The 27,706-nt window shown below is 38.7% G+C and overlaps 2 protein-coding genes across 4 annotated transcripts; both read right to left on the reverse strand.

The window, feature by feature from the left end:
- LOC122653238 (putative GPI-anchored protein pfl2) lies at positions 1-8,645 on the reverse strand. 3 transcript variants are annotated; one of them, XM_043847198.1, is made up of 10 exons: positions 8,475-8,645; positions 3,292-3,309; positions 3,109-3,246; positions 2,736-3,002; positions 2,210-2,244; positions 2,031-2,126; positions 1,408-1,561; positions 653-1,320; positions 547-560; positions 1-513 (listed from the first exon to the last, which is right to left on the reverse strand). In XM_043847198.1, the coding sequence occupies exons 1-10, from the start codon at positions 8,578-8,580 to the stop codon at positions 51-53; spliced, it is 1,959 nt and encodes a 652-aa protein (XP_043703133.1). In that variant the 5' UTR covers positions 8,581-8,645; the 3' UTR covers positions 1-50. The 3 variants fall into 3 exon arrangements, with proteins under 3 accessions (XP_043703133.1, XP_043703132.1, XP_043703131.1); XM_043847197.1 differs by having other exon boundaries at positions 1-560; positions 8,481-8,645; XM_043847196.1 differs by having other exon boundaries at positions 1-560.
- Positions 8,646-14,773: 6,128 nt separating this feature from the next.
- LOC122649699 (dof zinc finger protein DOF3.2) lies at positions 14,774-16,572 on the reverse strand. The gene is made up of 2 exons (XM_043842936.1): positions 16,413-16,572; positions 14,774-15,807 (listed from the first exon to the last, which is right to left on the reverse strand). The coding sequence occupies exons 1-2, from the start codon at positions 16,437-16,439 to the stop codon at positions 14,908-14,910; spliced, it is 927 nt and encodes a 308-aa protein (XP_043698871.1). The 5' UTR covers positions 16,440-16,572; the 3' UTR covers positions 14,774-14,907.
- Between the last annotated feature and the right edge of the window lie 11,134 nt (positions 16,573-27,706).

A 27,706-nucleotide genomic window follows, 5' to 3' on the forward strand; every position in this document is an offset into this window, starting at 1 on the left:
AGAATATAAAACTGTAACACTTGTTGATGAAGAGAGGACTTCTTCATAATTCAATTCAGCACATCTGGACTGAGATCTATAACTCCAACAGTTCTTATAAGATTACCAACCTGATCTTCAATTCCAAACGAGTTTTCCTTTTCACTAGAATAACAAGTCCCAACTTCTTTTGAGGGACTAATCTTGATAACTCTTAAAGAGACCTGCCCTTCACTTTTTGCCATTATTTTATTCTTCGATGGATCTATACCACCACTGACTTTTGCATTCGGACCAGTACCACATTTCACTGCATCACCAGTTTCTTTTGGTGAAGCATTTGCTTGTTCATGGAGGTCTGCAAAATTAGGTTTTACACTTGATGTAGGACACAGCACTCTAGTGTGCTCAGATTCAGATTTCACTTTCCCAGTTCTAGCCAGAGTTCTTGCAGGTTGTACTTTACCAGGTTTGATTTTAATGGCACTCCCATTGAGGCAACTGATTCCGGGTCCATCTTTAGGCAAACCACTTCTTACTCCTCCCAAACCTCCCCTGGGAGTGTGCAGTGCAGTTTTCTCCTGAAAATCAATTCGCCCTAATGTAAATCCCATAAGGAAATATCTAGAATGGGAAAAAAATGAAATACATACACCTGAACAACCAAACTAACCGCATCAAAAAATCCAATCTTCGGTGATGGCATTCGAAGGCCTGATGGCTTAATGCTCCTAGAAACATTTGTGGAAGCCACACAAGAAAGAGCATTGGTGTCCACAGGTGATTTCATTTCACATTCACTCCTCAACTCTGTTCCATCACTTCCATGTCTAGAACTGGCCCAATTATGCGGATGTGTCTGCAGATCCAATGCCTGAGGAGCATCATTATCTACAGAGAACCCACTGCAAGGCGACTTACTAGTTTTTGAATTATTAGACCTCTGGTTGATAGTAGAAGTTGATGAAGATGATTCTGAAGACCAACCATCAATAGAACTAGCTGGTGATATGCTTGAATAATGCTTGGACATAGACATTAGGTGTGCAGAGAGATGAGAGTTGCCAGAATCAGCTTTATTTGTTGATGATTTTCTCATGGATTCCACGCGGGTTGAACCAAAGGGAGCCGGATTAACATTTCTAGAACTGGTTTTGTTCCTCCAGGAGTTTGCAGGAGATTTACCCCTAGAATCAGATGAAGTGCTTCCAGATCTATTAACTGAGGAAACAGAAGGAGAACCTGAAAAGGAAGACTTTGGGGATGGTGAAGACCTAGGGGTAAAACTGCCAGAATCACCCGATTTAGGTTTCTTGGACCACACATCAGGGGTCCCCTTACCTGCATTTATCAAACAAAGTTGAATGAAGCACTTAGGAATCCAAATAAACAACTTCTGATCATGCAAGAGAAGTCGATCTCAATTACCAGAAGCAGCTTTTGTGGTGTTATGTTCTACTTTGATACGGCTAGCACTCAAAAAAGTCCTTTTTGTTGGAGCTGCTGCGATGGGGTCAGCCATGCCTAGTATCTTGGGTGGCTTGAGAGATGATGAATTTGGCTTTCTACTTTTAGAAGCAGGCTTTATTTCATCAAAAAGTTAAAGGAAGTCAGTCAAAGAATATCTGGAGTCAGAGTTTTGTTCATGATTCTGTACCATTAAGCTACACTTCTAAGGGCCATGACCAGTGCTGGTTCCGCTTACATGGGGTCTTGGGAGGGGTGAGTTTGGAGTCGGTCCTAACCTGAACCGTTCACCATTGCTCTAAGCAATGGCCCCTTTTCCGAGCATTTAACTACTCTTCTGTATGCGCAAATTAGGATCACTAAATCGGAAGCACCTCTGTGATTGGTAGCAGGCCAATTTCACCCGAGTAATGCTGGCCCACAAAACCCACGAACTGACCAGCACGCATCCATGTGGGAAAGACCAATTTTGACATGAGCCAATATTGTGGCTAAACAAAGATTGGAAGCCTGACCTGTATCAATCATAGGTGAACCACATGCATGGTAGACTAGATAGAAAACAAAAAACTCCATTTACTTGCCTGCACAACATGTGGACATACAGAAGCCTTCTTTGGGGTATTTCCCAAGCTTTGAATGCCAACGGTTTGCCTCTTGGAAGCAGCTATGGGCTTCATCTGTGATTTTGATAGTGATAGCTTCAGATTCCCTTCCAAGAAATATTAAAACACTAAAAATGGCTGCCATCATTGAAACTTACCAAATTTTGAGAAGGAAGCCCAACCCTCTTTGAAGCTGAAAAGAAGGATCACTGTTATTTTGAGAGTTACTATACCAGGAAACTGATGCAAAAGTTAATGTGTAATACATGCTCCACTAGACAAATCCCTACCAGCATATACTTCAGCGAACATTATTACGTAAAATGAATTTCTTGCATTTCTATAAGCAAATTTGACACATGATATGCATGCAGTATAATGGTGAATCAAAATTCGCAACCACATATCCCACTTAGAATTTTGCAGACCAGTAATGGATCAGATCAGGTAATCCTGCTAATTTGATATTTTAATCTTCAAATTCGTTTTAGGCAGCCACAAAATACAGGGTTCAGTATCCCCAGTGTATGATCAGATCTTCTGATTATTGAGCAGCCATGCAGGGTAGATTTAAACCTAGAAGATTTCCTTTGCGATTTTATGTTTGCCACAAACACAAATTGAGGACAAAGTCTTTGTTCTGTTGTTTATCTGACACAATTACCGAAGTAGTAGAATTCTTACAGCAAAGACTTTGGATTCCTTGTTCTCCTGGTCCTGAGTTGCAACTAGAAGATGTCACATTGGAACATTTACTGGATTTTTGAATTGAAGATCTTAGATCTTCAAACAAATCAATCTCAATGCTTTCCAATGTCAAAGAATCACTCTCAAATGTAGAGTTGGACTCAGTAGATCTCCGTACATCTTCTTGAATCCCAGGTAATAGAGGTATTTCAGCTTTACTGAATCCTCTATTTATGATAGACAACTCTTCAGGATTAAGAACACCTGAACAAGAAAAAGATATGCTCATCAGTCATGACAATGAACCGGACATTTGTATCATATCATTCAAAGAGGTCACATTGAACCAGAAGAAGTGAAAAAGGCATACCAGCACTTGTGAAGAAAGCACTATCCCAGGCGATACTTTTGCGCAAGTTACACTTGTTAACTTCTCTTGTTCTTTCAGGTTCAAAGGATTCAGATGACGCAGGTGTCCGTTCCTTTTGCCTAATCAAATCTGCTGCATCTTCACAATCCTGGGCATTCCCAACCTCAAACAACCCAAAGCCACCACTCTCCTTTTGATTTTCTGTGAGCCCCATCAAATTGGGTTAATGCGAAATTTTATTTCAGGGCAACGTGATAGAGAAGGTAACAAAGGAAAATTGCATTAATGATGGCAAAGAAATATGAAAAGCAAACACCAGAAAGCGAATTACTAATTCTAAGATGCTTTTACATTGCTTATCATTTCCACAGTAAGTATCAAACTGTTCGTCATATGTTTATATGTTTCAGCTCACGTTAGGATTCCCCAGCCCCAGGGAAGATCCATGTTATGTCATATTCCCACAAAAACCATATGCGAAATTAATCTTCAATGTTGGATCATTAAGATTTAGCTTGGGTGCATATCTACATATGATATTCTCTTAGTCAAACAGCCTATATTGCATCTCAATGATTAAACCAAAACCCACAACTATTTAATAACATAACTGTTCTCCAAAAATAAGATAAATTTAAGTTGAATAACACATGATTCATAAAGATACGTGGAAGAATCTAGAGGCTTAACGGTTGCAGGAAGTGCAAACACCAATAAATGTATCTCCACTCCAAAACTCCTATAAACTCTGGATATTTGGATGGTGCACACTGGCTTTCAACTAGAATTTGAACTCATAAAGTTTCACAAAATTGTAGTTAGTAAAATAAGACAACCAGAATATGAGTGTTGTTATAGGTGCATCGATGAAGGAATCTTTCCAGAAACAATTGAAGTGTACTCTGTCAGAAAAATCAATCATTTCGAAAAGCATTATTGAGTATTGACCTCCATGGTTGATTCCTCATCCCTCAAGCTTAACAACATGAGCCCTCTAAAAACAACTACAAAGCCTCTAATTACTTACACCTCCATGATCTACACCTCACGAAACAAATTAAACACTGGTTGTGCTTGCTCTTTCCCATTTTGCTAAAGAAGAAATCATTCTTTTGAGAATTATCATCTTCATGGTTGATTCTGCAAATTTAACAGACTGCCTCCTCTAAAACAAGTCAACAACTAAAAAACCTTTGACTACTTAGAGGCCCCATGATTCTATAGTGCATGAGGCAAATAAAGCCAACCGTTTTGGTTTTTTTTTTCTCATCCCTTTTTTTTCCTGAAAAAGGGAGATAAATTCTTGTAAGTATTCAATGAACAACATGTAACTTTCTCCACAACTTTCCTTCATTAATTGCACTCTCAAACAGGTCAGGTGCCTTTGCTTGTGAAATGATAGATAAACCTCTTGGTTTTATTTTTTCTGCTCCTCATTCCACATCCAGTAGAGGCAAACTCATGCGGATTGAATTGTGTCAAATAACCACACAGTCAACTTCTAGTGATTGAACATGAGCAATTGGAAACATAGCATGAATCAAAGATTAAAATTGTGGATGTGCTCAAATAAGCCCTTCAATGCAGTTGCAATGGTAAAACATCACAATCACTGTACTTTAATCTTCATTGTTTGCACCCACCACCACCACCCCCAAACAAAAAAAATCTTCACAGTTCACAGCACTTTAACATTTAGTGCTAAATATGGTTCAAAACTAAAGAGAACCACTTTTCACATTTCTTGATAGTGATGTCAACCCACAACCCACAACCTATTTGACTAATGCATTCAGAATGACAAAAGAAAAGATTGAAGTCGATAAATGGAACCATAATTGCAGGATCTGCTATCAACCATTATTTTTTTGGGTTAAATACGTGTACCCCCCTAAAATGCATCCAATATTCCTCGTACCCCCCTAAGGTTTTGACAAGTCCACGTACCACCCCTACTTTACCCCCTAAAGTCATTTAAGTCCACACCAGGTGTAAATGCTAAAAAATGACCAAACTACCCTTGCTTCTATCTTTTCTTAAATTTGAAAAGACCTAACTGCCCTGACCTATTTGCCACTCATCTTCCCCAAATCATCATCTTCTTTTACATACCCACCATCACCACCACCACCGCCACCCACCATTAACACCATCACCAACATAACTGATCCATCATCCCATCTATTATTCATCTTACTTCATCTTCTACTTATTAGCCAAAAATACTGTCAAACTGCAACTTCCTTTGTTTTATCTTCTACATCAACCTTGTAATGTCAAAGATCAAAGCTGACACCATAACAAACCTTAATGGGATACTTCGGAATCAGGATTGGCAGCACCGAATAAACGCTGGTTATAAAGGGGACAAAATTGAAAATAAACGGAAACCCTAGAAATTCAGCCAAACTGAAAGACAAAATCCTAACCTAAACAAAATCAGTTACACATTCAATCAATTGCTGCATCTAATGTTCACAAAACTACATAATCCTAACCCTAGATAAGCTTCGAGAATTGCATCTATAGATCACAAAAAAAGGATTAACATGTATCATCCATGACCGGAAAGATAAAAGTAAAATCCGAAAGATCACAAACCCCCAGATGAAGTATTGGATGCCATTTTCGATCTCGAGCACCTTTCAATAATTCATAATTCCTTCAACTCATCTATTACCAATCCATCATCCCATCTATTATTCATCTTTCGTCTCTCTTGTTACACCAATTTCAAGCATTGGTGAGGTGCTTTGGTAAGGGCGGCGGTGTTGGTGGAGGAATAGGCAAGGGAAGGGAACTTGATGGTGGAATCGGTAAAGGTGGAGGAGTTGGAGGTGGTGCTGGAGGTGGGGCTTCACGGTGGTGATGATGTTAATGGTGGGTGGTGGTGGTGGGGGTCGTGGTGGTAGTATTGGGTATGTAAAAGAAGATGATGATTTGGGGAAGACGAGGGCATTTTGGTCTATTCAAATTTTAGCAAATAGGTCAGGGCAATTAGGTCTTTTCAAATTTTAGAAAAGATTGATGAAAGGGTAGTTTGGGCATTTTTTAGCATTTAATACCTAGTGTGGACTTAAATAGCTTTCGGGGGGTAAAGTAGGGGTGGTATGTGGACTTGTCAGAACCTTAGGGGGGTACGATGAATATTGGGTGCATTTTAGGGGGTACGCGTATTTAACCCCTTTTTTTTTTGGGAGCGGGGGGGGGGGGGTGCCTATCAACCAATAGTTGATTGGTTGTAGATTTGTGTTCAGCCAACTGATTGTAGTAAAACTACAAGTGTATGGCTACATTTGTAAGAATTAACAAATATATTTCTAAAAAATGTAACACTAGAACTTTTATGTATTATAACCTTTTGGATCATACTCTCATGCATTTACGATGTTGTTGAAATACTCTTAGCACTTGACTATTATATATGGCTATACCATAACTGCTCTATAGTAGTCACAAGCAAAATAATATTGTGAACCTTTCCCCCAACATGGTATCTTGAACCATTCAATTCAGCTCTTTGATTACTACGATAACAAACCCATAGATAGTAAAATCTGAAAGCACTGCAGCCATTGCATTTGTCTATGTAACAAAACCTCAAATTACCAACCAGAATCAGAAGAGAATGGTGGAAAGGGGGACTGTCTAGAGAGCTTAGATCGATACTCAGCAGTCCCCCCCCCCCCCCTCCCAATGTCTTATTTATATCCAACAGATTACATTACTCAAGACTCATATTTGTAATGGGAATCTGAGATAAACTCTAAATACAACTTTAGGACTAAATTATAAACTAACCTAAAGACTGACTTAAGTAAACTAGGACTCCAAAACCACAACAAAGTCAAATCTCGATAGAGGAGAAATCCCCTATCGAGTTACACTTCAATGTACCACTCGGTACTAATATTTAACAGTCTAGATTTTACATTTGTATACAATTGAAATGTATTTTGTTCTGCACTGCAATCTTCATAGTAAGAAACAGGGTTTTTCACATGGAGTGATGACAAAAGATTTGCCCCATTCAATTAATATGCAAATTTTACGGACTAGCCACGTGTATGATGCCATCACTTTTTTCAACCTCCAGATGAAGTCCTTGAATTTTGTTAATCCTCTCTCTTTTTTCCAATATAAACCATGTGTTTTTCCAGTAGGCAGAAACCTAAGTTCTGGAATTTGTCACATGACAAGTGATAATGAGGCAAAACCAATGAACCCATTCATTGGCATGACATTCAGTGTATTAGGTTCAAGGTGGATTTATTGAAAGTATCTTTACCTCCAATAGAAAATTTTGATCAAATTTTAAATAAAATTACTCAAGCTGAGAATCAGAATAGTAGTTTTCAGTGGTTGGTTAGGCAAGCTGAAATGTCATAACTAAAACGAAAAGAAACAAAGAAAATGGCATCATAAAGGAAATTTCCAAAAATGAACCCAACCTGTGTGGTGAAATGAATTTCCAGAAAACCTCATTGCATAATACCAAAATACCAACTCCAATATTTACAGTAAACTCTTTCTTCTCAACCTCTTTTCACGCCCAAATGCAGTTAAGCGTGACTCTATTGCAAGTAAGTTAACAAGTAGTTGCAAAATTTTAATAGCCTCCGCATTTGTGTAGGAAGCCGAAATTCAAAAAGGAACCATATTTCATCTTCAAAAGGAAGAATCTTCTTTTTCATATACTCTTAGCATAAACCATTATATGTAATCCAGACTTCTAGCCTAAAAAACTATGTAAAAGAACATCTTTCGCAATTAAAAGCCAACAAAAAGGCAACTTCCAGTGAATCGATAAATAGATTATGCCTTTGACCTCCTTTTCAGCGAGGAAGACCCTTGCATAAAGTTTTAGGTTTAGAGCTTTGACTATGAGTAATTTCTCAGCAATAATAAAATTCCGGCCACATCATTCTGCCACTTTTCCCCTCAGATTCTCATCCAACCAAATCAAATAAGACGATTGTGTAAAAGTAAATGAATACAAACATAATTAGCAACATTTCACACAAACAAATACCTGAAAGACACTTTACCATTTACATTGTCTGTAGTAGCCAAGAGAACCATTGCATATTTGAATACAAGAATACTAACAAAATGAAAGGCAAGAGCAAAAAATATGAACTCCCAACTACAGAGTCGATCAGAATCATAATAGTAAAGTAGCAGAAATCATCAACAGACAGCTAAGAATGAAAAAGAAATCCTTGAACCCTAGAACGTTAAATCAATATAATACAAGAAAAGACAGATACAACTAGAAATTACAAGAACACAACCCATTAATTAGAGTCGAATCGTTACTGTTTCTAATCAATCAAGACCAAATAAAAGAAGATAAAGGAGCATACTGGAACTTCGAAGATTCGATGTTCTGCCCGAAGGAGAAGCTATCAGGCAATCATCCTCAAATGAAACATCGAAGAGTTGAAACCTCTCCGTCTCACTATCATCCATCGCCACGTTAAACAAATCGACACGAAATTTTTCAGAATTTAAGAACCAGAACGGCAATCTGACAAGAAATCTGTACAACTGCACTGGAGATTTCAAGCTTGGGAGATTATTCGATTGTCTTCTTTTTTTTCTTGGGGATCCAAAAACAAAATTAGAAACGAAAATTTTCAAAAACGACGGTTTGATTATTAATGATGACGGATTGAAACCAAAATCACTGCGTGGACTCCATGAGCGGGAAGTTTTGGATTTTCTATTTCAAGGATTTCAATATGGGCCGAGCAAAGCCCAGGCCCACTTTGTCTACTTGTTTTATATGACCAGTTCCAAATTGTCCGGGCTGAGTTTAGCCTAGGTGTGAAATGATACATTGTGACTGATTTCTGGACCGGCCAATTTGCAGCCCTAATCAGGTTGTCGTTACAGAGAGCCTTTAGGAGTTTTAATGGGCCGGGCTGGGTCGGGCTTGCCCTAAACCCTAGCCCAACCCTTGGAGCCTTAACCTAAACCCAAGTCCAGTCGGCCCTGCCATGGCCAAGCATACCCTCAACCCAGTCCGACCCTAGCAGGGTTTTCCCAAGCCCGACCCGGCTCTGATTGACCCCGAATATCTTGGCCCATTGAGTTCTGGTACTAACAAAGCCCAATTACAGCCCACTTAATAAAGCGCAGTCTATAAAAAAGTGAAAGTTTTGGTACAAACCAAAGACCACTTGGTCACAATAAAACAACCTTAACAGTTGCACCAAAGTACATTCACTATATGTTTTATAAAATATATATTATTTAATATAGGATCGGGTTGGCTCTACTACGGTCGAGGCCTCAACCTAGGGCCATGCAAATATCAGACCCAACCTCGACCCTTGCTTATCCCAGGCCCGGCCTGGCCAGGTTTTTTTGATACTCCTAGAAAGCCTCATAGATGATTTGTAAAATAGAGCCAATTTGGCCTCCAAGTTGTTTTTTCTCGTCTGAGAATGCAAAATCAACCTGGTATGCATTCCAAACGCAGTCATAATTTATATCTACTAGTTTTGTAAATCTTTTTGTTATTTAATAGATCTGGGTAATTCCCCTTGACTAAAATTTACAACTAATGACCATATCGTGTTGCTAGTTGCTACTCAAATATCAAAGCATTGCCACATAACTGTTTTGTTGCTCATAACTCATAGAACACGTATATTTACAGAAACACTCTTTTTCAAGATTATTTATTGATAATGAACATTAATGTTTATTTGTGAAAGCTCTTCTTCATCTTGACAATAAGCTTGAATTTCTATGGCATGACTCATATGATGGCCTCCCAATTGATTGCTGAAGTAGTATATTTAACTAAGTACAATAATGATGGAAAGAGAAAACAAAGATGATGGCAATTTGTATGGTAGAAAAGGCTTCATTTAGATCTATTCATTTTAATTTGGGCAGGAGAATGCTACCAGTCGTGTAGCCCCTGCATCAGCACGACAACCAATGAAGGTGTGCACAGAGATATTGGTTTGGATATGATTTTTCGATTTCACTGGACGGTTGAACGATCATTTCACGCACAAAGGCATTAGTTTGTGTATAGACAAGAAACACGCTAACCATGCAACTGATTAACGTAATCTCACCCATGTTGGATGTCCTTGGCACTCTCTCATTGGCCCCCGCATTGGTGCAAGGGCTCTGCAGTCTGGCAGGTAAGGGTGAAATAGGGCTGGGTTGGGCCCGACTTTTGTGAAACCCCAGTCCAGCCATGAGTCTTCTTAGCTCAACTCGTGCCCAACCCAACCCTAAGGTCAAGCTGATATATCATAGGGCAGACCCAACCTTGTCGGGCTCAGCCCAGCCCAGCCCAGCCCTGATGGATCTTGATCAGGCCATTTTGGGCTGGGTTGGCACTGATTGGCCTGGTTGACCCTGATTTTTGTCAGGCTTGAGCTGGCCCTGTTTTTTGCCATTTGTGTCTTTATATGCACTAAAAAAAAAACTCAGAGAATATAATATAAAATTAGGATCAAGCTTGGCCAGGCCTCGGGCCTGAAAATTCCAACCAAGCCTTGCGGGCTGAAGAGCTCAACCCAGGGGAAAATATCACCTCAATTTATCTACCCGTCAATTTCCTCAATTCCCTCTAATAGAGTGAGATGGACTCCACTCCGGGCAGGGGGTAGGATGATCATTTCCGCCCTCCTATTAGATGGAATTGAGGAAATTGAGGGGCAGGCAAATTGAAGGGATAAATATCCCAACCCTGTCCGGGTTTAGAGCGGGCTTGGTCGAGCTTAGGTTAACAGAACCAAACTTAAACCCCTATTGGCAGCGATCCCACTCCCTCATTTCATTTATTCTCCTCACATGAAATCATGCATAGGATCCTAGCCCATTAAATGAATTGCAGGTCATAGTCCTTCGATTCATAATAGAATGAACAGTTAAATTTACATTTGTATCTTGAGTGTTGTAACTTACACAACCATTCACCATTCATATTAATGGAGGTTCTTTAATTTAATTTGACCATCCCTAGCTCCCCCATTTAATTTGACCATCCAACCAATTTGAACAACTATGGTCACCATCAAAATTCACCAACTTATTGATTTGAATAATATTGAAGGGTGGCCTATCCTCCCACCTGGGTTTCACAGAGTTCAACTCTTTGAACAAAGCCCTCTTAGCAAGACAACTTGAATGAGAAACTAGTAACTTAAATAACTTTCTTCATTGAAATACTCTTTCTTCATAAAATTGAACTATGTAGAAAAACTTGTCTCATTTATGCAAATAATATTTTGGTGATTTTTTTTTTTTTTTGGTAAGAAGAAGATTTACTGATGAGAGTCATGTGTATAATCGGTGGCTTCAGATACATAAAGATCATCAAGCCACAGACTGAAGATCAGCCAATCTGTTATACACATGATAGACAGGACTTGGAAGAAAAAAAAAAAACAGATAGACAGGACCTTTCTTGCCGGGGCATCTATAATTGCATTTCTAGCCCGTAGAACAAAAGGAAAAGAAATAAATAAAAAAAACTGAACATAGTTTGCGGATATCTTCAACGACAACATCAAGAGGTGGAACACGATTGGATCATCAATAAAGCTAACAATCTCCTTAATGTCTGTTTTAATAAAGAGATTTGTGATTCCTAAATAACCCCATAACATGAAGTATAATAAAAGCATTTAAAATTTCATTTCTAAATCTTCATAGTTAATTTACAATGATAACATCAATAAGGATAGCACAGGTAGTTGCAATAGAGAATTCCATGCCTGTCTATCGGGTATGGGTTGCATATGGTTTTGCAATTTTCAAAGAGGGTTGGGTATAATATTGGTGATATATATATCCTTGACCCTCCCTATTGCTATCCCAAATGTGTAGCTTATAAGTTTCACAATTTTTAAAGGATGGCATAGCTAAATGATGTGGCCCCTGCGCCCAGACATCCTGTCTCCATGAAAGGAGGAAATTCAGATCAATAATCTTTATCTTCATCTTTCTAATCCAATTCATAATCTCTCTCTTTATCATAAGAATCCTAATCTCAATCTCATTCAGTAACATTGTCTGGGTCATTCCATCCATGTTGATGCTTCTGCGAATCTGCGAGCATTCCCATTGGCTCTCGCGCTGACGCAGGGGCCACACTCTTGGAAAGGTAATGAGTTCCCTACAAAAGATATGGAGATGTACAATTCAAAGTATATATTAAGGGTTAATATATGTAAAGTAACAAAAATATAAAAATAAAAAATAATATATACAGCTAGTAATAAGTCCACCTTTTTACCATGGTCAAACAATTTTTTTCCTTTTTAAGATGAATAAATATGCTTTATTTGTCTGAAATTATTGTTATACACCAATTAGTTGGAGCTTTTTAAAGTTACTTTTCAATAATTTATTGAACTGAAAATGAGTGAAAAGGTTGGTGTCATCTTCAAATTCGAACTTGTATTTGTCAAGTTAATCTCTTTGTGGATCCTATCCAGCGAAGGACCCTCTAAACATTAGTGATAATGATACGTGTCTTGGTCGCATTGATCTTTAGTTAATTAAGATTGGCTCCAATATCATTTAATATGGTAATATACTTAAAATAGATTTCTTCTCTTTTTTCTTTTTTTTTTTTTGAGAATGATACATGGTATCTTATTCAGAGTTGCATATATTTTTTGGGTCCTTTTAGGCATCACTATGTTTAGTGAAGTATAACGCTTCACTATTTGTCATTTGGCAGTACATGGGGCTAGCTAGTCCATGTGATAGAGAACCACGCATACATTTCAATGGACAAATTTTAATCCAACACTCCAACATAAGCAAGATAAGATGCTCAACCTCTCATTCAAAGTTTTAGTAAAATTATCAAAATGTCATCAAATGAATATAAATAAAAAATACAAAATTGCATCTTTTGTTATTTTAACTACTCCTCTACTCATTTTATGTTGAAATTGTACCAATGAGATGCTAGCCTGGTATTCTATCATTTGGACCAACCTATGTACTGTCATGTGGCAAATAATGAAGCGTTATACTTCATTAGGCATACACAAATCAAATGTTGGGCCAAGCATTGCCAGCCGGTAATAGCCGAAGGCAAAAAAGACTTTTATGGAATAAGGGAGAGAAGGAAGAGAAGAAGGATTAGTAGTTGCCCAGCCGATAATTCAATTTCGGTCCTGGAGTTCAAGACGCCGCCTAAAACTAGTGTCGGTCAAAGAGAGGCATTGATTTCTCTCTTGCTTCCCTTTTCTGTCATCAGTCGATAGGTCCATAGGCGATAGTGGCTTCGGTAAGCATTCCTGTGTGTAAAGACAGTCAGATAAGCGAAGATTGTTGTGTTAATTTGTAAAGCAAAGAGATAGGCAGCAATCAGTACACGAATCCCTTCCTTAGTACAAGCACTAAGTAAGCAAGCAAGCTACCTTGTAAATAGTTCCCCTTCTCTTAATGACTCTTCCAAGTTGGTCAGTGAGGGCGACGGTGAAAGTCACCGAATGGGTCAGTCTTTTCCTTCAGTTTGTCCCATATTAAAAAAAAAAAAGGCATGGGAGGATGTTGCAGACCGGGACGGACACGACTTCTTCTAATGCTTGAAGACCACAGGAAGACACCCGGGACCAGAGCATGTCATGAAAGAAGCACACTGGACGGGCGTGCTTCGACAGTGTCTCTGGGGCGCAATTGAATGTAGATATCATGAACGCGAGGTGCAGGATACCAGGCCAAGAAACCCGGGCAACTGTTCCCCTATGTGCTGATCGCTAACGCATCCAAGGCTCCGGCGCCCAGCTCAGTTGGAGAGGCCTAGCCTGATCTGAGAAGTGCTAATTCGATTCGGATAGACTGGACAAGAAAGAAAGCCCTATATAAAAAGAGGGAAAAAGTTTCCCACAACAGTATACTGTCATCCTGTCACATGAGTTTCTTTTGTTTTGTTTTTTGTTTTCACTCTCTTACTATGATCACATGGGCCCATATGAATAATATCGTTCTCTGTGCCTCCATTGATGTGTCACAACAAATTCTCTCAAAGACTGGGTACGCTAGCTAACAGGGTGCTAGCATACTCGCTACCATAATTATCCCTCTCCCCCCCCCCCCCCCAATAAAAATAAATCAAATAAAGGCCAAGTGGTGGGAAAATGACCTACTATCAAAGAATCGAATTCTACAGAACAAAAATCTTCTATCAATGCTGTCCATTTGTAGTGCTTAGCCTACACAACGCATGCTATATATATAAAACACACTTCAGGTCTTCAAAGTTTGAAGTCTGTAACACAGTACTGATCAGTGCTTATATTTATATACCCTCCCAAATCTAACATTGATGTGGTCACCTATACATGGGAGAAAGTAAACAAAAGAGTTGGGCAGATTCAAATCAAGCTATCATCCTTAAATTATTGACCATATATAATTAGAATAATCATTTTATCCTTCATTGTGAATCTTCCTCAAAATAAGAGGTAATCATGAAAGAGAATATCTTGGAAACCCTGCAAGCAAGGTAATTACCCTTTGCCCATTCTTGGACTACTTCATTAGATGCACCAAGATCTCACATTGTCTCAATCTCTCTCATTCTCTCCCTCACATTACTCTTTCCTCATATAGATATAAATAAAAACCCATCAATCTCTCTGATATATTCCCTAATTGGTTACTTGTTAGAAAAACAAATCAGAGAATCCATTAGTATATCAGGGTCATTACAACAGACAAAGAACAGAAAAGAACGGAAAGAAGAATAAGAAAAAACAAGAAAGAGGGTTCTTAATTCATGAGACAATGAAGAAGAACTAAAAACTACATCAGAGGAGTACTGTTAACAAGTCCATGCCAAGAGGAACCAAATCCATTCCAATTCTCTCTTCCAGAGTCTACAACACCCATGCTTCCTTCTCCACTAACTTGCCATGGAAACCCATACAAAATTCTATTCTCTCCATCTTTTCCTCTTCTGAACTCTTGTTTGATAGTTGTTACTGTTGCATTTGTTGCTGTTGCACCACCAATTTCCTCATAAGGGAACATCATCTCACCACCACCACCGCCGCCGCCGCAGCTGGCGGCACCACCACTTTCTAACTCTCCCATGTTTCCATTCCCATACCCAAAGGAGAAATTATGAAACCCATTTGAGGAAGTATCAAGAAACCCACTTCTAAGTGCATCAAGAAAACCAGGACCAGCTGCAGTGGTGGTGGTGTTATCAGGGTTTCCAAGGATATCAAAATGGGTGGGATTATTAGGGTTTCCAAGAATAGAATTCTCATGGTCATCAAAACCTAACTGCCTAGTGGGTTGTTTGTGGAGTCTAGCAAAGGCAAGGGTGAGGTCATTGGAGTCATAAGCAAAGGATGGGAGGTTATGAATTGGGTTGGAAGAGTTAGTTTCAGTGAGAGATTGGTCTTGTGTCATCCTTTTTGATGATGATGATGATGATGATGAAGATCGCTTGTTCTTCCTGCAACCTCCACCAACTGGAACATTTCTAAGTGACCCTCCTTTAGTCCAATACCTTCTACAAGCCTTGCAGAAGTACCTGGGCTGTGAGAGACTGTAGTTGTTGTAGTAACAGAACTTGGTATTGGTGGAATCACATCTAGGACACTTGAGTGCTTGTTCTGGTTGTGGCCTTAGCCTCCTCTCCTGCTGTGGTTTTGGATAACCCAACACATCTTCTACTGATTGGCTAGACATTGCCTGTGCGACAAAAAAATTTCTGGTAAATCTAATAATTTCTTTAAAAAAACAAAGAAAATAATGTGAAACCATAAATTAGGTTTTCTATTCCTTATGGAGGTTTCTTGGGAATTATAAACTACTAGTTCTTAACTTTACTATTTTAGAATTTTCTATATGATATTTCTGATAAATTTTTTCCATGAGAGTAACAAAACCATAAAATTCTTTTTCTAGAAATAAGTGTAAAATAGAAGAAGAAGATTTCTGAACAAATCCATTATTCATAGATCTAATGTGTTATAAGAAGTATACTTTAGCTAGCTAGAGTTGAGACTTGACAGAGACTCAAAAGAAAAGACATTCAGAGAAATTGAAATAATTACCAAAACCCAGAAAGACTGAATACCCACTTCATAAAAACTACTTTTTAGTATAACCCAAAAGCCGGTAAGAGGTCTAGGGCTCATTGATTGATGTTTTGATACCTTTAAATCAAATAAAGCGGAGGAAGAAGAAGAAGAAGAAGAGATGAAATTGAAAAAAAAAAAAAAACAAACAAACAAACAGTGAAGCTGAGAGACCCAGGGAAACAATATGTGTTAATTGGAGCTCTATCTACTTACCTGCTGTGGGGCGTTTGAAGGATCCATCCATGCAAGAGTTCAAACCTGCTCTGAATTTGTGATTGATAGACACAGAAGGAGCGAGAGACTAAGCGCGAAGGTGTAGACTGGAGAGAGAGAGAGAGAGAGAGAAAGAGAGTATTTTTGGGTGTTGCAAATTGCAAAGGATGGAGATAAATAAAGCAAGGAAACCACAGACACACATATACAGGCGCAGAGAGAGAGGGCAAATGATTACTTCCCGTACGGGATGATCGATGTGTTTGGCTTGCACGCAGAGAAAGCATGGAAATTTCGAGTCGATCTGCAACGGATTTATGAAGAAGGGTGGGTCCGGACGAGGATGGGAAACCACAGGTGGATCCCACTCCTTCTCCCAAAGAATTAATCGCCCAAAAACTCGGCGATTCTGCACACCCACTCACTCCTCATGGTTTGGGGTAATCGTATTTTATCGGGTGATAGATACTGATACGGTGATATGTATCGGTATCGCTAGTCATCGATCTCAATACTATATCTATATTGTATCAATAAAACGGTATGGATAAGGGGTAAAACAGTAGAAAAAAAAAAACTCATTTTTGAGAAAAATTAGGGGTAAACTTGTCCAATATGGTCGATCAGTATCATACCAGTTTTGTAGGTAACCAATGCTCGATCTAATACTGTGCACTAAAACCATGCTCCTCACCAATTCACAAAGCTACATGCCTACATGGTTTTACATCGGTTTGGTCGGCTAAATCGGTTGAAACAATACCAATCACTGATACGGATACGAAATCCTGAAAATATCCTTAAGTCAGAGTATATGTACCTTTGAGGGTAAAATGGTTCGATACGTCAATACAAATCGATATTGGTCATGGTATCGATTCTGATATTTATACTATCGATGTCGAAGAAAAAACAATACCTAAAACCATGCAAACTATTATAGCATGAACTAAAAGGGTGTCAATTTGGGATCTGAACCGTGTAGGACCGGTTTGCTATTCCTGGAATCAATCGTTTTGTTATTATATAGGACACTTCATTTTTTTATCGCTTGTGATATATCCAAATATAACCACCCAATGACGTCATGACACATCATCGGATCATTGTAATTTATTAGTGATCGAAGGTCCAACGAATCACGCCCATACTCGCTCCAATAAGGAGTCCATTCATAAGAACAGCACAACACACCGTGTAAGAATGAGTCAATCCGTCCTTACACTAATTCACTTCTATAAGGAAACTACAAGAGTAGCGCCCACGATTCCTATCAATCTAACAACACTCTCCTAAAGGGACTCTACCAGTAATTCTCCTACCATGAATAGAAGACTGCCAGATTGAGACTCTCCTCCATCGCCTCTACTTGCCATGAACACTATATAAACTCAGGTATAACCCCTCATATAGGCATCTTGATTATTCTTAACTGTTGCTAAGAGAGATCTGACTTAAGCATCGGAGAGTCCCCTATCGGAGCAAACCGACTCTCTTGTGCTCATTCTGTTCTTCTGTGTAGGCCACAACGCTAGGAGACACCCCATGGTGACTTCTTGACGCAACAGATTGTTAAATAGTATGAAACGGTTTTGAATTCTTGGAGTCAATTGTTTCATTACTATATAGGACAATTCATTTTTAGATCGATTGTTAAATAGGATTAGATGTTTTTGGAATGAGTTTCCCAATGGGTTCAGCATCCAAAGATCAACAAGGAATGAGATAGTATCGTAACTGCTATGATCTGTTTTAATAATTTAATATGCATATTTATTTATTTATTTATTTAGGAATACTTAATTACTATATTTTATAGAATGTTTATGTCGTATTACAGAGAAAAACTGAGGATTATGTGTCAAATAAACACTTATATTTAAGTATTTGAGACTTTGAGACCCTAGAACCATTAAGGAACAGAATCAAGTTATGTCATAATTACAAAAAAAGCTACTTACAATATCAATTATGAGATGGTTTAATAAAAGTGCAAGATATACTGTTAGCTACTTTTGTTATTCGAATTTTAATTTTGGGACCATTTAACATATGAGATGATTTTGAAATTAACCCCTTTGATCCCATGGCTTTAGGTATTAGTGTAACATCCACTGTGTCAATTTATATGTATTGGTATTGACGGTGACCAATATCAATATGGCATCAATACATATCAATAAAAGTGTTTCTTTTGATTAAAAATAACTTTTTATGTCAAATAATTGTTGTGTAATATAGTGGTTGCATCAGCATATAGACCAATGAGAATACACACAGAGACATAAACATGGATGCAATTTCTGATTTTAAGGGAGGTAGGATGGTACCTTTACGCATTCTTGTATCGAAATGCAAGAGCCATGCTACCAGCTATCAAGTAGGTAGGTTTTTTTTTTTTTTTGAAACAAAATGTATCGGTATTGACATTGACGGCGACCAATTCCGGCGCCGATAATGTGAACTAATCCTCATTCGAAGATCGCACGTCACCATCAACTGCTATCCTAAAAATGTGGGCCCACTAAGGCGACTTGCTTGTTTTTATCTTTCATCTCTCGCCCCACTCTGAAGTCTCAGCAAGAAGCCTATGATAACTGGGCACACCATCTCGATCAACCAGCCGTTCGATTACGATCATACAATCTTGGAAATTGACACGAATACCGAGTACCGACGCTACAGGAAATCAACAAACAATAATTGATCGCACTTGGTATGTCGGTTGGTCGGGATCGGATTTTGAATCCCATCCAGGAGCGGCGGCTCTTCTTTACTTTGGCTTCCCTAAGTTTTTAAATCCCATTAATTAATTGTAAGTAAATATTCCAAAGCCACCCAATGAGACATCGAAGTCCAGCATCAAATCTCGGTGCGCCTTTCTTTTTGTGGACCCCACCCTATATGTTAAACAGTAGGACCCACAACTACTGCTATCATTGGGATCAGTCAAGATCATTGACCAGTCAAAGTTATCAGTCAAAGATTAACCCTCTCCCCGAGGCAAACAGAGCGAACAATGTGCCTGACACATACACACCGTATCAAGGAATCTAAGCACTCTACGAGAAATCCAATAGCACCAGAAATCTAGGCATATCACAGTTCTTGACCCGACCCGTAGTTATAGGGTGGGAAAAACCCGGTCACAGTTTGAGGACAATCAGCAAGGGAAAGTGGCAAACATGCCATTACATGTCATATTTTTGGAAAATTATCAGCGTCACCCCTGACGTTACCTATATTTTAGAATACACCTATTAATTATCATAATATCAATCATTCCCCATTTTTTAACTATTAACATATGAAATTCATTTGACCAACATACCCTTTACACTAAAAATATAAAAAACCAATTCCTAAATCATTTCTGGCCAACAGCCTATCCCTTCCCCGATTCCCTGAAGAGCTTCTCTCCCTCACCCATTTCCGGCTAACAGCCCGACCAACAGCAATCCCTTGCATTTGAACCTTGAGAATCACAAATCCACTTTATGTGAACAAATTATCAGATGAATGAAAAAAAACACACACACACACACAACACTTTTAATCGAAAGACTGTAAGGGTGGGGAGGGGGGGGGAATGTGGAAGAGAAGAACCCAAGAACAGGCATGGAGTTCGTACCTAGGGAGAGGGGGAGTAGGAGGTTGGAGGAGAAGTGGGGATGATTGAATTAGCATGGGAACTTCCGGAAGCTTGTCGAAAAGCTTTGCAATACTAATACTCCTACTCAATACCAGAAATCTCTCAATTTCCCCTCAGCAATGATTTGAATTTGAGTATACAAACGTAAGCCAATAAAAGAGGGCTTCTTCTATCTTTTGAGAGCTTTTTTTGTGCTATGATAGTCTGCTTGAGACTAAGAATCCAGAATTCTGATCATTTTATTCCAATTCCCAACAGCTGAAACAGCTAATTCAACGGGGTTGCTAGAATCCAGACCCGATACAACTATGGAAACTTTGAAGAAGAAAGTCGTGTGACATTGTTATGCCTGCAAGTCAGGATTAATGAGTTAGATTTTATTTTCGAACTTCCCAAAATCACAAAGAAATAAATGGAAATTTGATTAGCCAAATCCAAGTGCCACAGAATGTTAATGAATGCTCTTCTGTTTCGCCTGGGCTTGACTGATGGTTGAGACATTTTCAAGCAAGGCAATGGAGCAGGAAGAATTGAAAGAAGCTGCAGCATTTTCCAATCCACCCCATGAAACTCCGAGAATTACATGGAGATGTCTGCGTTTTATTTGCGTCTGCTTCGCGACTCGCGAGAGAGAGAGAGAAAGAGAGATGGAAGTCGTTAGCTGATATGGCAAAGTCCCGAGCTAGAAACCTAAGGCCAAAAATAGAGAGACAAGGGAGCTTGATCAGAAACGAACATGAAATACCAGTAAACAGAGGAAATGGAACATCTACTGTACTCGCCAGAGTTAGGAAGATGGTGGTTGGTTGATGCCGGGCTCCTTTATCGTCGGAGTAGGTCTCTTCTTCAAAAAACGGTAGGTTGCAATGGATTCTCCAAGGTTGACAGTGAGTGAGGAAGAAGAAGGGTTTGTGGGTGTTTTAATTGAAGGGGTAAATTAGGTATTTTGCCCACTAAAAAGCATAGAATTATCTTTTAAAAAAAATTAAATAGCTGACATCACCACTTAACAGCTCTTAACTAATAGAAAAGGGTCTATGTGAAATTAATTTAGTATAATAAAGGATAGCCTTGATATTATGATAGTTAATGTATGTATTTTAAAATATAGGCAAATGTCAGGGAGTGGCATTGATAATTTACCTTTTGTAATCTACAATTCCTTTTAGAACTGGGGCTTTAAATTGATGGGTTATATTTTAACACGACCCGGATTCTGATTCGGTCTACCATTAGCATCTTCCTCGGCATTATCGACAGTGGACTACACTACAGTCATGTAAGTGGCCTGCAAGTGTTTTCATAGGTGTTGTTCTTTTGTTTGTCTGGGTTTAAAATTCCTAAAGTGCGCATGCCCTTCAATGGTCTATTCCAATTTTCAACTAAAAAACAAAAAAGTGCATCCGACCCAGTCGGACCCGGTTTTCTGACAATTTCGGTGGGAGAGCTGGTGTTGAAGTCATTGGGGCCCACTACAAAGACATCATCAACCATCGGATAAAAAGGCCAACTAGTTTGATTAGTCACCCATCAAGTGGTTAGGATGCATTGTTTAAGAAATCGGGATCGGATTGGGATCGCTATTGCCAAACCGATCAATCCAATAATTGTAGAATTTTTTCTTTTTAACTATTGTTGATTATTCTTTATTAAAAAAAACAAAAAAACTACTTTTGATTATTCATAGATTATAGCCCTATTCTTCCCTTTTCGAATCATAATCGGATTGAAATAGACGATCGGTTCCCAGTATTTGAACCGTGTTAGGATCAGGGTTTTAAAAAACAAAATCAAGATTCCGATTGAAATCAACTGTGATCGGTCTAAATCAGCCCTAGAATCGATGCTTTAATGCCTAAACAAACCAAATCAACCAACATACTCATTTTTAAACTGAATTAGTCAATCCAGATGATTTGATCCCTATCATGATTCAAAGAATCGATATCGGACCTGTTATATCAATTGATTCGTATCAATAGAAACCGATACCAAATCTTAAAGGGTACAATACCGATCTAACGGTGCTAACCAATGATATAAATATAAATAACCCTTAGGAGTTAAACTATCCAATCAGAATCGATATCATATCAATATCGACCAAAGACTGATACCAATACAAATTATTAAAACCCTATCCTGTATAGGATCACTACGCCATTAGATGAGGCTGGTTGTGGCTGTAGGGTTTTTTTTTTTTTTTCTTTTTCTTTTTATTGGGGGTGTGGGGGGAGAGGGGGGAGCGGTTGTGAATGGTCTATGTTTGGACCACAGAGACCGGCAAATTTTCCATCTTGCTTGGTTTGTCTGCCCTACAACCACTTTTTCCCATCAGTAATGGGCCTAAATCATGATTGCAGATCAAATGATCTGATCATATTTAAATTATTAGCCACGTGTCCTAAAAGAAACAGTATCACAAAAACGTTCTATAGGTCCTGGACACCGTAAAAAACGGGGGGAATTTGAAACAGTGGAGCGGGGACGAGGAGAGGAGGAGACACCGAGGAGTGGCGAGTGGCGAGGTGGGCAGCAAAGTGGGGACGGAAGGTGAGAGAATGGTCGGTGGCGGTGGTGGGACCATGTCTGATGCCTATGTCCCATCCAACACGTGGCCTCCAAATACGGCCGTCACGAATATCTTTGATTTAACTCATCGATATTTACTGAACCCCACTGTAATAGAGAGAGAGACAAAGCGGATAGCGAAGTGTGAACTGATGGAAAGGAAGGGAAGGTGGGGTCTACCTGATAGGTTGAAGGAAATAAGTGGAATGCGGGGCCCACGGTTTCCTCTCTTGTGAAGCAAAGGATAAACTTCATTGAGGGGAACGAAGAGACTCGGAGATAGTCAGTCAATAATTAGGGGATGTAAATGGATCGCATCAGGATCCGGCTCTTTTCCATGTAACCCGGGCTGGGCTATGCTGCACACATCCCGATCTTGGTGTACACCTAGTCAGCCATTAGGATGTGTACAATGCAACCCAACAGTTGGATGCTCCTGGGTAATCCCTGGGTGTCAATATCCGTATTTGTTACGATATTGATAGAATTTTAAACATTAATTTTATATCTAAATTCAAGAGTTTATATCGGATATTCAGATATTATTCGATGCGATTAACTATTCGATTAGTAAATGAATGTCACTGATATCGATTATTGGTTTTCGACTCCGATTACTAATTACTAATTTTGATTACCAAAATATTCTTATAGACATGTTTATAATAAGGGTAATATAGTAATATATCAAATATTTTTATAAAAATATTAAACTAATCATATTTTACATTGGATAGTAAATCGATCCGAAATGAAACTATCTGCATTTAAATCCAAATCTAATTATCTTTCATACAGATTGAATATTTTTGAAAAATCAACATTTTGGATTCAAAAACCCCTTACACGGATTTGAACATGGATGTATACGGATTTTCGATCATCCATTTACATCCCTCATTAAACGTTAGTTAGGTCTTATAAGACACGTGGAGAGCTGCTGATGCCGTCCACGAGATTCACGATGCATCACTGTTAAAAACGGACCTAGCTATGTCCGTTATAGAGACAGGTGGAGACAGAGAGAGACGGTAACGGTAGACTTCAGTTTCCCCACTCAAATCGGTGGAAGAAGAAGACAAGAAGTATAACTGTATCAGTACTGCCAAACAACCGTCCCTAAGGCTGTTTGATAGCGTACGAGGTCTCTGTGATGGCATGATCCTCTCTGTCTCTCTCTCTCTCCATTAGGTGTGAACGTACATATGGGTATTTTGTAACGTGAGTTTTCAATTTTCGTTTTTGATGGTTGTGATGTGACTCTACGTGGCACGCATCTTGGACAGAATCTATGTCGGCCCAGTGGATGCTGTCAATCCGGAGTGTGCAGTGCCTGGGATTGAATAAACATTTTTACCGCCTTACCCACTGGCCTACGTCCTGTCTCAGCAGAGGTAAGGCAGTCAAAGCGCCTGTTCAATCCCAGGCGCTACACAAATGCTGCCCGCTGCCCAGATTGATAGGATCTTTTTCCGGCCCAGTGTAGGCTCAAGCCCAACTAATAGATTTTTAGCCCAATCTAATTTAGGCTAGCAATCACTGACCCACAATCAAAGAAGATAACTAGATGCAGAAACTGCAAACTCCAAGCAAGCAAAAGCCCATCATGAATTGCTTCAGCCTCCATTGACAAGGTAGACAAGTCAACACTATGTCTGCAAATAGTTGCAAAAACTGGCCATGTTGATATCATATAACTGCACGACAATGACGACGCCTATCATAAGATTGCCTCGAACTCCAAGGCCCATCAATAAAAATGTAAACATACGAAAAGGGGAATAATTATCACCTCCAAGTTACGGGCATATTTAATTCTTCCAATTCCTCTAATAGGGGGGTGTGGACCCCACCTTGGGCAATGTTTTCTGTCAAGGGGTGGGGTGGTCATTTCCACCCCTATGTGAGGAATTGGAGGGAGCAGCGAATTAGAGGGGATAATGATTCGAGTAGGTCCGGCGCGGATTGTCAAAAATTACTTGATTATGATGCTTCCAAATTACCCACATCAGCGACGCCCCATTGGATTACAATGTCCTTAGTATCTGGAGCACCCTTTGGTCTGATCTAGAGAAACAAAATCCAGTCTTTGATTGTATATCCATGAAAGTTGAATACTAAAAATGAAGCCATGGGGGTAAGGTAGAACAACCATTCCCAATTTTCCTCCATCTAGCAATCAAAAGGTTTCTATATGTTAGAAGACTTCTTCAGGTCCAAGAACTACTAGCCTATCTAGAAGTCTAAAAAAAAAAGAGTATAGTTTGGGAAATATCAGCCCTTTAAAGCCTGAACCAATAGTGCATTGAATATGTAGGAAATCATATATAAATTGACCATGCGTAAAATTTCAATGCACATAATCAAAGCATTTATTATTTCATGCATATCCATCCGTATCTTGGATGTATAATTTTTTTTGTGCACTCTTTTGGTAGTTCTTAGTTTTTGTTACTTGAATTTGCGATATGGTAAATTCAGTATGAGCTAAAGCTTGACATGTGATTAAGAACCTTAAGGTTCCATCAATTTGTAATCCTATCCATAGTTAGCCAAAATGGAAACGGACAGTGCATACATTATACATCCCAAACCTTGCAGTAGCAGGTGTCTCACGCACCAGAATGCTTTTTTCTAAAGTACAATTATAGTTCATTTTGAATTGAGAACCTCATTTAGAATTTTCGGGAATTGACGTCAGCGTGGGGTCTATTTTGAATTGAAAACCTGACTTCTTAATGAAGCCATTTTTCATGAGCCCTTATGTAGGATACATGCAGCATTTGTTTAATTTCCAACAAACGCAAACACATTCAAAACGCATAAGGCAAAAGTATGTGTTTCATTTTTTCATTTGTTTGAGAGGCATACGGAAAAACGTGTTTAAAATACCAGAAAAGGAAAATGAATTTTAAATGCACTTTTGCTAACAATGTCCTATTTAACTTGTCACATGACAGAAATAAATGTTTATCTATCTATTTATGTATATGTACCTAGAGTGATAAATTTGATCTAAAAAATTAGTTGGAAAATCCTATTGCAACTATAGTTGGTGAAAAGAAATTGTAGCATTGCTTTTTCGTCAATTTTAGTTTAATACACCTCTTCTTTCGTTGAAGAGAAATTTTTGTCATTTTATATATGTACTTTAAAAAAACAAGCATGACAATAACAATTCTTAAGAACGACATAATGGTATATCACTTTCAAATAATTTTGAAAGGACTAATTTTTCCTTCACCCAAGAAAAGAAAGACTATTAATCCACGGATTTGGGCGGTTGAATGGGATTCTTCACAAAAAATATTTTGGATCTTCCCTAATAAAGGGAGGTAATGAGATACATGATGAGTCACTATTCCATGAGTCCCATAAGGGTGTCCAAACCCATTGGATGTTGAGGAAAGGATATGGATTGACCACATATAAATTTTCCAACCGAGATTTAATATATCATCTCATTTGTAGGCATACCCCTAATGTGTATGTTCTCGCACCCACGATTGTCTATGATTACTTTAAAGGCATGAGAATGGTGCTTGGTCGCATGGTCTCCTACACCAGCATCTGGACCAATGGGGAAGGATGCCTGGATATGGTGACTGAGAATCAATGTTTTTTCGATCAATTCTCATAGGACTTCTCATCAAATTGGTTGAGAAGATATTGGGTTTCTACTTTTTAAGTTTAGTATCAATAGTAGGTGCACATACCATCAAACCCACACACAAACTTCTACCAAACACCACTGATCAGCAATAATAGTAGGTGCACACACCATCAATCCCACACACAAACTTCAAACTTGTAATAAGGTACATGAATTTGCAAAATCATTAGTTGATAATCGGTCAACAACTATATAATTCAGATTATTTCACCAAAAAGCTCATGAACAAGGTCAACTATTGGACAAACCATGCCCAAACTTGTAAATGAATCATACAATTCTTCATCATAAACAATCAAAGGAGTTTTAAAAATGCAGTTTCTAGCCTATGAGAATGGAGAAGAAGAAGAAGATTTCTAGGGCATTATTCGTTTCAAAAATAAAAAACCCTCAATTTCTAGGGTATTTTTCGTTTCACAAGAAGAAGAATAAGAAGGATATACCTATGGCTTCGGCGAAAACGACAGATGTTTCACTTGTTGGAGCCTTTGATCGTGTAACAGAAATGTGAGAGGCAAGGATTTCAAACGTGTATGGGAAGAAGAAGAAGCAGAAGATGATGCAAGGATTTCCAATGGTTTCTATATCATGTTTTATTGAGTTAGCATTGTAACATCTTGGGTGAGTTGTGCCTAAGAAATGAGTGGTACAACTTTTTGGTGTTTCTCAAAACCATTCTAGAACCATTTCTATTACCTGGTTCGTTTTAAAAAAAAACATAAAAATAGACCGGGCAACACATACATGATCTTCTCCATTTTTTGCCCCCATTGTTTGGAAGGTTACCATACAGATCCTTATAAACTGAATTCATTATCAATCCAAAATCAGACTGGACCATAAAGCCCAACTCCTTATCGACGCAAATTCAGACCGATCTAATATATGTGAACTGACCGAAACTAAACTGAGCCAACCGTTTAACACCAACAAGGGTCACACCATGTCTGAATTTTTTTCCTCTCAGGTTAGTTGCCTGGTACAGTTGTCTGGTTCCTCTCATAGTGGGGCGAAAATGATGACTTAACCTCACTCGGGCAGTGGGTTAGGTTGTCATTTCTGCCCCTATGAGAGTTACCAGACAACTGTACCGGGCAGTGAACCTTAGAGGATAATGATCACCATGTCTTCAGTCTTCTTGTTTTAATATGACAGACTCTTCTACCAAAAAAATATATATATGACGGACTCGACCCTATCGATCTTTATAACAGTTGTGTTGCGTCAGAAATCCTGCTGGAGTGAGTTCTTCCTGCAAGACAGAGATTAGCAGAGAGTACCGGGCCTCACCGGTGATCTCACTCCGATGCTTAAGTTAGACCTCTGAGCAATAGTCAATTCAATGAGTGTTCAGATGGGTTAGGCGTGTGTTACCTCTCGTATTTAAGATGGTTGAGA

The sequence above is a fragment of the Telopea speciosissima genome, chromosome 2 (genome assembly GCF_018873765.1).
Source record: "Telopea speciosissima isolate NSW1024214 ecotype Mountain lineage chromosome 2, Tspe_v1, whole genome shotgun sequence".
Lineage (NCBI taxonomy): Eukaryota > Viridiplantae > Streptophyta > Magnoliopsida > Proteales > Proteaceae > Telopea > Telopea speciosissima.